This window comes from Manis pentadactyla, chromosome 6 (assembly GCF_030020395.1).
Source record: "Manis pentadactyla isolate mManPen7 chromosome 6, mManPen7.hap1, whole genome shotgun sequence".
Taxonomy (NCBI): domain Eukaryota; kingdom Metazoa; phylum Chordata; class Mammalia; order Pholidota; family Manidae; genus Manis; species Manis pentadactyla.
In genome coordinates this window covers 53,298,772-53,310,998 of record NC_080024.1, presented here as the reverse complement: position 1 = coordinate 53,310,998, position 12,227 = coordinate 53,298,772, and the positions used below count along the sequence as shown (strand labels likewise).

Sequence of the window (12,227 nt, the reverse complement as noted above, 5' to 3'; positions counted from 1 at the left end):
TGTTGTAGAATCATTACTTGTCTTCTCTGTGTTGCACAGCTCTCCCCATGCCCCCCACCCCACATTATACATGCTAATTGTAATACCCCCTTTCTTTTTCCCCGCCCTTATCCCTCCCTTCCCTCCCATTCTCTCCAGTCCTTTTCCCTTTGGTAACTGTTAGTCCATTCTTGGGTTCTGTGATTCTGCTGCTGTTTTGTTCCCTCAGTTTTTCTTTGTTCTTATACTCCACATATGAGTGAAATCATTTGGTATTTGTCTTTCTACGCCTGGCTTATTTCACTGAGCATAATACCCTCTAGCTCCATCCATGTTGTTGCAAATGGTAGGATTTGTTTTCTTCTTACGGCTGAATAATATTCCATTGTGTATATGTACCACATCTTTATCCATTCATCTACTGATGGACACTTAGGTTGCTTCCATTTCTTGGCTATTGTAAATAGTGCTGCAATAAACATAGGGGTGCATCTTTCTTTTTCAAACTGGGCTGCTGCATTCTTAGGGTAAATTCCTAAAAGTGGAATTTGTTTTCCTGATTTTTGTTTCTGCTAGTTTATTGTTAGTATATAGAAATACAACAGATTTCTGTATTAATTTTGAGCCCTGCAACTTTTCTGAATCCAGTTATTAGTTCTAATAGTTTTTTGGTAGTCTTTAAGGTTTTCTGTGTATAATATCATGCCATCTGAAAATAGTGAGTTTTCCTTCTCCCTTACCTACATAGATACCTTTTATCTCTAAATCTTGTCTGATAGCTATACCTAGGACTTGCAGTACTATGTGATTAAAAGTGTGGAGAGTGGGCACCCTTGTCTTGTTATCGATCTTAAAAGAAAGGCTTTCAGCTTCTTGCCTTTAAGTATGTTGGCAGTGGGTTTGTCATATATGGCCTTTATTATGTTGAGGTACTTGCCGTCTATACCCATTTTATTGAGAACTTTTACCATGAATGGATGTTGAATTTTGTCAGACGCTTTTTCAGCATCTATGGAGATGAGCATATGGTTTTTATCCTTTTTGTTTATGTGGTGTTTCATGTTGATTGATTTGTGAATATTGTACCATCCTGGATCCCTGGAATAAATACCTCTTGATCCTGATGGGTGATTCTTTTGATGTATTCTGGAATTCAGTTTGCTAATATTTTTTTGAGGATATTTGCATCTGTGTTCATCAGAGATACTGGTCTATAATTTTCTTTTTTTGTGGTGTCTTTGGTTTTGGTATTAGAATAACGCTGGCCTTAGAGAATAAGTTTGGAAATATTCCCTCCTCTTCTATTTTTTGGAATACTTTAAGAAGGGTGGGTATTAGCTTTGGAAGTGTTTGGTAGAAGCCATCTGGTCCTGGACTTTTGTTTGTTAGGAGATTTTTTATTACTAATTCAGTAATTTTATTGGTAATTGGTCTGTTCAGATTTTCTCTTTATTTTGAGTCAGTCTTGGAAGTTTGTACTTTTCTAGGAATTTGTCCATTTTTTCTAGGTTGTCCAATTTATTGGCATATATTTTTTCATAGAATTCTCTAATAATTCTTTGTATTTCTGTGGTTTCAGTTATAACTTCCTTTTTTGTTTCTGATTTTGTTTGTGTGCTCTCTCATTGAGTCATGCTAGGGGTTTGTCTATTTTATTTATCTTCTCAAAGAATTGGCACTTGGATTTGTTGATTTTTTTTTTCTATTGTTTTAACTGTGCTCTGATCTTCATTATGTAGCTCCTCTTACTAACTGTGGGTTTCATTTGTTCTGTCTCTAGTTTCATCATCTGTGAGTTTAGACTTTATTTCTTGATGTAGGCCTGTATTGCTACATACTTCTTCCCTCTTAGAACTGCTTTTGTGGCATCCCACATATTTTGAACTGTTGTATTTTTGTCTTCATTTGTCTCCATGAAATGCTTGATTTCTTCATCAATCTATTGATTTTTAGAAGCATGTTGCTTAGATTCCATGTATTTGTGGGTTTTTTTGTTTTCTTCATGTAATTTATTTCTAATTTCATATCATTGTAAAATAAGATACTTGATAAAATTTCCATCTTTTTGAATTTATTGAGGCTTTTTTTATGGCCTAATATATGATGTATTCTGGAGAATGTTCCTTGTGCTTTTGAGAAAAATGTATATCCTGCTGCTTTTAGGTGGAATGTTCTGTACATATCTGTTAAATCCATCTGATCTAATGTATTGTTCAGTCCATCTGTTTCCTCATTTATTTTCTGTCTGGATGATCTGTCCATTGATGTAAGTGGAGTGTTAAACAGCATAAGTCCTTTAAATTGACTGGAGATCCTTCTGGTGTAGGCTTAACCAGAAATTAATAAAATCCTTAGCAAGTTTATAATTGGTGATAAAGTAAAACATTTGCAAAACCATAAATTATGCCCAATTATTAATGACTTCTTAAGATTGTACATTATTGTAAATAAAATTATCATTTACCATATTTGTGTATGTTGAACTATTTATACAATTGCCAACTTTTAATACATTTAAAGAAATTTAGAACACAGTGTTTAATTTTAAAATAAGAGCTTTTATTTAAAATAAATCAAAATTTTTATATTGTAACTAACTTATTAAATGCAATATAGGACAAAGTGTGTTTAGTCCAGCAAACATTGGTCAACCACGAAAGACAACATTATCTCCTGCCCAGCTGGATCCTTTTTATACTCAAGGAGATTCTCTGACTTCTGAAGACCACCTTGATGACACTTGGGTGACTGTATTTGGGTAAGATTTCTAGATCATTTACCTTTAAAAAAAAACCTCTACCTAAGTTCATAACGAATATTATCAAATCTACAAACAATTAAAATAAGTACACGGCTAATTCCAGTATATCTACCACCTAGATTCTGCATTGTTAACAATTTGCTGTATTTGTTTTATCTTCTTTAGTTCATCTTTTTTTTTGTTATTGTATTTGAGAGTAAGTGACAAACATTGGTACAAATCACCCTAACACTTCAGGATACTATTAAACTAGTGTTCAATATTTATTTATAGTTTTTTCATCATTTATCTGTTTGCCTTTTCTCAGATTGTTTTCTCTTCATTGTATTTGCTGGATATGGAAACAAGGTTGGCCCTTTGGGTATAGGAAGCTCCTTTCTGTCTAGTGGTTGTTTCTCTGCTTATAGTGGACTTAACCATTCTGGAACTAACAAATGGAATTTCATTTGTATGTTTGTGTGTGTGTATATATATGTATACACACATGCATGCACACATACTTTATAGTCAAATATTGAATAGTAATAGAAATCCTGCATGATAGTCCTGGATGCATTTAGAGTGGATTTTTAGATCCCAAAAAGTTCTTTAAAGTGACTTAGAGATTGTATTATATTACTTACAGATGAGGAATCTGAGGTATTCACAGATTGAGTTATTTGTTAAAAGGTTTATGTCTAGTTACTAGTAAGGCTTCAGCAAAAACTCAGGTATGGTGATTTAAGAGTGTGATTTTTTACATTATACTAACAGGTTATTTTTTTTTAAGTTTAATAGGTCATGTTAATATTGCACCTTAGTATATTTAGTTTTGGGGTAAAAAATATAAAAATGCATGAGCTTGAAGGAAAAACAGTGCACAGTAGATGTTAGTGAATTCAATTTATTTATTCAAATGTATGACACTTAGTTAAATTTACTTAAAAATTAAAAAGAATATGTAAGAGTATACAGTGAAAAGTTTTCCTTCCCATTTTGGTCCCCAGGTACAAGTCTCTCCTTTAAGGCAATAATTGCATCCTGTTTTTTGTTTAACCTTCCAGAGATTCTGTGTGTAAATTAAAGCAGGATTTTGCTTTTCCTTGTTCTCATGAAAGCCCAGATTCAGTCCTATATCCGTAGCAACTGGGCTGGCTTTATATTTTTGTGTGTGTGTTTAAATTTTTGTATTCTCTCATGAAATGGCTGTGTGATTGTGAACTTGGATGACAACTCCCAAGTCTGCTTTTCAATAATGATGTTACTTTTAAGATCCCTTATTAATTGGATAAATTACTTGAAGTATTTCTGCTAGTCTTTTTCAGCATTTCTGTGATAAACTTTCCCAACTATTTATTTTCTTTTGGTTTTATGTTTTAGTACCTCTATGAGTTTAATTGCAAGAGCTGAAACATTTTCTTCCAAGGAATAAATATTTTTACTTTGATCATTTATAGGGAAGTACATCTAAAATATGTATGTTCTTTGATAATTTTAACTATTTCCTGCTAACTCATTGTTATCATGAAATATAACTGATTGTTTTAGGGTAATTCTTTTATAGGATACTGGAAACTTTCTACTTAAAGTGGTCCTAGAGTCTTTGAATTATGTATTATTTCTCAAGTATCTCCTCTTCTCACTTGTAACCATTATTTCTTTCTTTCATTTTTATTGGTTTTTTAGCTTTGCTTTGTATGCATCTTGCCTCATTTGTTGTTTTTCTTTGGGCTTAGAAATCTTATATCTACACTTCTATAATATAAAATAAAATTCCAGTCCTGAATGCTGTTTTACTGTATGTTTTACTCATATATATATTTTGGTATCATGAATGTGTAATGACATGAGCAACATTATGCTTACTAGACTCCCCACATTATCAAGTCCCCACCACATTACCCCATTACAGTCACTGTCCATCAGCGTACTGAGATGCTATAGCATCACCACTTGTCTTCTCTGTGTTATACTGCCTTTCCCGTGACACCCTCCCCCAGCCACTACATTATGTGTGGTAATCGTAATACCCCTTTTTCCCCCTTATCTGTCCCTTCCCATCCATCCTCCCCAGTCCCTTTTCCTTTGGTAATTGTTAGTCCATTTTTGGGTTCTGTGAGTCTGCTGCTGTTTTGTTCCTGTAGTTTTTTTCTTAGTTCTTATACTCCACATATGAGTGAAATCATTTGATACTTGTCTTTCTCCACCTGGCTTATTTCACTGAGCATAATGCCCTCTAGCTCCATACATGTTGTTGCAAATGGTAGGATTTGTTTTCTTCCTATGGCTGAATAATATTCCATTGTGTATATGTACCACATCTTTATCCATTCATCTACTGATGGCACATAGGTTGCTTCCATTTCTTGGCTATTGTAAATAGTGCTGTGATAAACATAGGGGTGCATATATCTTTTTGTAACTGGACTCCTGCATTCTTAGGGCAAATTCCTAGAAGTGGAATTCCTGGGTCAAATGGTATTTCTTTTTTGAGCTTTTTGAGGAACCCTCCATACTGCTTTCTACAATGGTTGAACTAATTTACATTCCCACCAGCAGTGTAGGAGGTCCCCTTTCTCCACTTCTTGCCAACATTTGTTGTTGTTTGTCTTTTGGATGTTGGCCATCCTAACTGGTGTGAGGTGATATCTCATTGTGGTTTAAATTTGCATTTCCCTGATGAGTAGTGATGTGGAGCATCTTTTCATGTGTTTGTTGGCCATCTGAATTTCTTCTTTGGGGAAATGTCTTTTCAGATCTGCCCATTTTTTAATTGGATTATTTGCTTTTTGTTTGTTGAGGTGCGTGAGCTTTTTATAATTTGGATGTCAACCCCTTATCGGATATGTCATTTATGAATATATTCTCCCATACTGCAGTATGTCTTTTTGTTCTCCTCATGGTGTCCTTTGCTGTACAGAAGCTTTTAGTTTGATATAGTCCCACTTGTTCATTTTTACTTTTGTTTCCTTTTCCCAGGGTGATATGTTCATTAAGAAGTTGCTCATGTTTGTGTCCAAGAGATTTTGGCCTATGTTTTTTTCTGAAGGCTTTATGGTTTCATGACTTACATTCAGGTCTTTGATCCATTTTGAGTTTACTTTTGTGTATGGGGTTAGACAATAATCCAGTTTCATTTTCTTGCATGTAGCTGTCCAGTTTTGCCAACACCAGCTGTTGAAGAGGCTGTCATTACCCCATTGAATATCTGTGGCTCCTTTATCATTTATTAATTGATCATATAATCTTACATTAATATCTGGACTCTCTATTCTGTTCCACTGGTCTATGGGTCTGTTCCTTGTGCCAGAACCAAATTGTCTTGATGACTGTGGCTTTGTAGTAGAGATTGAAGTTGGGAAGTGAGATTCTCCCTCCTTTATTTGTCTTTCTCATGATTGCTTTGGCTATAAGGGGTCTTCTGTGGTTCCATATCAATTTTAAAACTATTTGTTCCAGTTCGTTAAAGAATGCTGTCGGTATTTTGATAGGGGTTGCACTGAATCTGTCAATTGCTTTAGGCAGGATGGCCATTTTGACAATATTAATTCTTCCTATCCTGGAGCATGAGATAAATTTCCCTTTATTAGTGTCCTCTTTAATTTTTCCTAAGAGTGTCTTACAGTATTCAGGGTATAGGTCTTTCACTTCCTTGGTTAGGTTCATTCCTAGGTATTTTATTATTTTTGATGTAATTGTGAATGGAATTGTTTTCCTGATTTCTCTTTCTGCTAGTTCATCGTTAGTGTATAGGAAAGCAACAGATTTCTGTGTATTCATTTTGTATCTTGCAACTTTGCTGAATTCAGATATTAGTTCTAGTAGTTTTGGAGTGGAATCTTTAGGGTTTTTTATGTACAATATCATATCATATGCAAAGAGTGACACTTTGGCTTCTTCCTTACCAATTTTGATGCCTTTTATTTCTTTGTGCTGTCTGATTGGTGTGGCTAGGAACTCTAGTAGTGTGTTGAATAACAGTGGGGAGAGTGGGCATCCTTGTCTTGTTCCTGATCTTAGCAGAAAAGCTTTCAACTTCTCGCTGTTAAGTATAATGTTGGTTGTGTTTTTGACATATATTGGGTTTATTATGTTGAGGTATTTGCCCTCTATGCCTATTTTGTTGAGAGTTTTTATCATGAATGGTTGTTGAATTTTGTCAAAGGCTTTTTCAGCGTCTATGGAGATGATCATGTGGTTTTTGTCCTTTTTGTTGATGTGGTAGATAATGTTGATGGATTTTCAAATGTTGTACCATCTTTGCATCCCTGAGATGAATCCCACTTGATCATGGTGTATGATCCTCTGGATGTATATTTGAATTCAGTTTGCTAATATTTTGTTGAGTTCTTTTGCATCTATGTTCATCAGGGATATTGGTCTGTACTTTTCTTTTTTTGTGGGGTCTTTGCCTGGTTTTAGTATTAGAGTGATGCTGGCTTTCATAGACTGAGTATGGAAGTATTCCCTCCTCTTCTATTTTTTAGACAACTTTATGGAGAATGAGTGTTATGTCTTCTCTAAATTTCTGATAAAATTCATCAGTGAATCTGTCTGGCCCGGTAATTTTGTTCTTGGGTAGCATTTTAATTACCAATTCAATTTCGTTGCTGGTAATTGGCCTGTTTAGATTTTCTGTTTCTTCCTTGGTCAGTCTTGGATGGTTGTATTTTTCTAGGAAGTTTTTCATTTCATCTAGGTTATCCAGTTTGTTAGCATATAGATTTTCATAGTATTCTCTAATAATTCTTTGTATTTTTGTGATGTCCGGCGTGATTTTTACTTTCTCATTTCTGATTCTGTTCATGTGTGTAGATCTCTTTTCTCTTAATAAGTCTGCCTAGGCATTTATCTATTTTCTTTATTTTCTCAAAGAACCAGCTCTTGGTTTCATTAATTTCTTCTATTGTTTTACTCTTCGCATTTTATTTACTTATTCTCCAATCTTTATTATGTCCCTCTTTCTGTTTACTTTGGGCCTCATTTGTTCTTCTTTTTCCAGTTTTAATAATTGTGACTTTAGACCATTCATTTGGGATTGTTCTTCCTTCTTCAAATACGCCTGGATTGCTATGTACTTTTCCTCCTAGAACTGCTTTCGCTGTGTCCCACAGAAGTTGGGGTTTTGTACTGTTGTTGTCATTTGTCTCCATATATTGCTTGATCTCTGTTGTAATTTGGTCATTGATTATTTAGGAGGGTGTTATTAAGCCTCGATGTGTTTGTGAGCCTTTTTGTTTTCTTGTACAATATATTTCTAACTTTATACCTCTGATCTGAGAAGTTGGTTGGTAGAATTTCAATCTTTTTGTATTTACTGAGGCTCTTTTTGTGGCCTAGTATGTGGTCTATTCTGTAAAATGTTCCATGTGCACTGGGGAACGAGGTGTATACTGCTGCCTTTGGTTGTAGAGTTCTGTAGATGTGTGTTAGATCCATCTGTTCTAGTGTGTTCAGTGCCTCTGTGTCCTTACTTATTTTGTTTGGTTGATCTGTCCTTTGGAGTGAGTGGTGTGTTGAAGTCTCCTGAGATGAAAGCATTGAATCCTATTTCTTCCTTTAATTCTGATAGTATTTGTTTCACATATGTCGGTGCTTCTGTCATGGGTGCATAGATATTTATAATGGTTATATCTTCTTGTTGCACTGCCCCTTTATCATTATGTAATGTCTTTCTGTAACTCCTGTTACTTTCTTTGTTTTGAAGTCTATTTTGTCTGATACTGGTACTGCAACACATGCTTTTCTCTCTTTATTGTTTGCATGAAATATCTTTTTCCATCCCTTCACTTTTAGTCTGTGTATGTCTTTGGGTTTGAGGTGAGTCTCTTGTAGGCAGCATATAGATGGGTCTTGCTTTTTTATCCATTCTGTTACTCTCTGTCTTTTGATTGGTTCATTCAGTCCGTTTACGTTTACGGTGATTATTGATAGATATGTACTTATTGCCATTGCAGTCTTTGGACTCATGGTTACCAAAGGTTCAACAGTAGCTTCTTTACTATCTAACTGTCTAACTTAACTCAGTTATTACGCTGTTGTAAACCCATGCTGATGATTCTTCATTTCTCTCCCTTCTTATTCTTCCTCCTCCACTCCTTATATGTTAGGTGTTTTATTCTGTACTCTTTTGTGTTTCTCTTGCGTGATTTTGTGGATAGCTGATTTTTTTTTGCATTTAGTTAGTATTTGGTTCGTCTACTTTCTTTCCTGTGGATTTATTTTCTCTGGTGACATCTGTTTAGCCTTAGGAGCCCTTCCATCTATAGCAGTCCCTTTAAAATACACTGTAGAGATGGTATGTGGGAAGTAAATACCCTCAACTTTTGCTTATCTGGGAATTGTTTAATCTCTCCTTCAAATTTAAATGATAATCTTCCTAGATACAGTATTCTTGGTTCAAGGCCCTCCTGTTTTATTGCATTGAATATATCATGCCATTCTCTTCTGGCCTGTAAGGTTTCTGCTGAGAAATTTTATGGTAGCCTAATGGATTTTCCTTTGTAGGTGATCTTTTCTCTCTCTCTGGCTGCTTTTAATACTATGTGTTTGTCTTTGATCTTTGCCATTTTAATTATTATATGTCTTGGTGTTATCCTCCTTGTGTGCCTTGTGTTAGGAGGTCTGTGGAGTTCCATGGTCTGAGACACCATTTCCTTCCCTAGCTTGGACCAGGTGCAAGAGACTGTTAATGGAATAGAAGTCAGAGAACAGGAATACAGAGAAGCTGAGGGAGAGAGAGATAAAATGATCTCTAGGAATTAAAGAATATTAAGAGAACTGTGTGACCAATCCAGACAGAAAAATATTCATATTATAGGGGTACCAGAAGAAGAAGAGAGAGGAAAAGGGATAGAAAGTGTCTTTGAAGAAATAATTGCTGGAAACTTCCCCAAGCTGGATTTGAAGGAAGGATTAAACAATTTCTAGATAAGGAAAAGTTGAGGGAATTTGCCTGCCAAAAACCACCTCTACAGGATATTTTAAAGGGACTGTTCTAGATGGAAGCACTCCCAAGGCTAAACAGATGTCACCAGAGAAAATAAAATTACAGCAAAGAAAGCAGACCAACCAAACACTAACAAAGGCAAAAAATAAAATCAACTATCCACAAAAGGAGTCAACGAAACACAAAAGAGCACAGAATAAAACACCTAACGTATAAAAAATGGAGGAGGAAGAATGAGAAAGAAGGGAGAGAAATAAAGAATCATCAGACTGTGTTTATAACAGTTTAATAAGAGAGTTAACTTAGACGGTTAGATAGTAAAGAAGCTACCCTTGTACCTTTGGTAACCATGAGTCCAAAGCCTGCAATAGCAATAAGTACATATCTATCAATATTCACCTTAAATGTGAACAGACTGAATGCACCAATCAAAAGACACCGAGTAATAGAATGGATCAAAAAATTAAGACCATCTGTTACTGTTTATAAGAGACTCACCTCAAACCCAAAGATATACACAGACTAATATGAAGGGATGAAAAAAGATATTTCATGCAAAGAATAGGGAGAAAAAACCAGGTGTTGCAGTACTTGTAACAGAGAAAATAGACTATAAACAAAGAAGGTAACAAGAGTTAAAGAAGGACATTAAATGATGATAAAGGGGTCAGTCCATCAAGAGGATATAACTATTATATATGCACCCATCACAGGATCACTGACATATGTGAAACAAATACTGACAGAATTAAAGGAAAAAGTAGAATGCAATGCATTCATTTTAGAAGTCTTCAACACACCACTCACTCCAAAAGACAGATCAACCAGACAAAATAAGTAAGGACACAGAGGCACTGAACAACACACTAGAGCTAGACGGACCTAACAGACATCTACAGAACTCTATACCCAAAAGCAGCAGGATGAACATTCCTCTCAAGTGTATATGGAACGTTTTACAGAATAGACCACATACTAGGCCACAAAAAGAGCCTCAGTAAATTCAAAAAGATTGAAATTCTACCAACCAACTTCTCAGATCACAGACGTATAAAAGTAGAAATAAATTGTACAAAGAAAACAAAAAGGCTCACAAACACATGGAGGCTTAACAACACCCTCCTAAATAATCAGTGACCAAATTACAACAGAGATCAAGCAATATATGGAGACAAATGACAACAACAGCACAAAGCCCCAACTTCTGTGGGATGCAGTGATGGCAGTTCTAAGAGGAAAGTGTATAGCAACCGAGGTCTGTTTAAAGAAGGAAGAACAATCCCAAATGAATAGTCTAAAGTCCCAATTATTGAAACTGGAAAAAGAAGAACAAATGAGGGCCAAAGTCAGCAGAAGGAGGATGTAATAAAGATCAGAGAAGAAATAAATAAAATTGAGAAGAATAAATCATTAGAAAAAATAAATGAAACCAAGAGCTCATTTTTTGCAGAAAAACCAAAATAGTCTCCTAGCCAGAGTTATTAAGAGAAAAGAGAATCTGCACACATGAACAGAATCAGAAATGGGAAAGGAGAAATCATGCTGGACACCACAGAAATACAAAGAATTATTAGAGAATACTATGAAAATCTATATGCTAATAAACTAGATAACCTAGACGAAATGAACAACTTTCTAGAAAAATACTACCATCCAAGACTGACCAAGGAAGAAACAGAAAATCTGAACAGACTATGTACCAACAATGAAATTTGAATCGGTAATCAAAAAACTACCCAAGAACAAAATTCCCAGGCCACATGGATTCACCGCTGAATTTTATCAGACTTATAGAGAAGACATAATAGCCATTTTCCTTAAAGTTTTCTAAAAAATAGAAGAGGAGGAAATACTTCCAAACTCAGTCTATGAAGCCAGCATCACTCTAATACCAAAACCAGGCAAAGACCCCACAAAAAAGGGAAAGTACAGACCAACATCCCTGATGAAGATAGATGCAAAATATTAGCAACATCCCTGATGAAGGTAGATGCAAAATATTAGCAAACTGAATTCAAAAATATATGAAGAGGATCATACACCATTATCAAATGGGATTCATCTCAGGGATGCAAGGATGGTTCAACATTGGAAAATCCATCCATATCATCCACCACATCAACAAAAAGGACAAAAACCACATGATCATCTCCATAGACACTGAAAAAGCATTCGACAAAATTGAATATCCATTCATGTTAAAAACTCTCAACTAAATTGGTATAGAGTGCAAGTACCTCAACACAATGAAGCCCATATATGACAAACCCACAGCCAACATCATACTTAACAGTGAGAAGGTGAAGCTTTTCACCTAAGTTTGGGAACAAGACAGGGTTGCCCACTCTCCCCAGTCTTATTCAACATAGTACTGGAGGTCCTAGACTTGACAATCAGACGAAACAAAGAAATACAAGGCCTCCAGATTTGTAAAGAAGTCAAACTGTCACTATTTGCAGATGACATGGTATTGTACATAATAAACCCTGAAGACTCCACTCCAAAACTACTAGAATTAATATCTGAATTCAGCAAAGTTGCAGGATACCAAATTAATAC

General features: G+C 35.1%; 1 protein-coding gene across 1 annotated transcript in view; it reads left to right on the top strand.

Moving 5' to 3' along the window:
* NUP35 (nucleoporin 35) overlaps positions 1 to 12,227 on the top strand; it is a 63,962-nt gene that overhangs the window by 46,661 nt on the left and 5,074 nt on the right. The window contains exon 5 of the mRNA XM_036879456.2: positions 2,596 to 2,737. Within this exon, the coding sequence (XP_036735351.1) occupies positions 2,596 to 2,737 (142 nt within the window). The remainder of the gene's footprint in view (positions 1 to 2,595; positions 2,738 to 12,227) is intronic.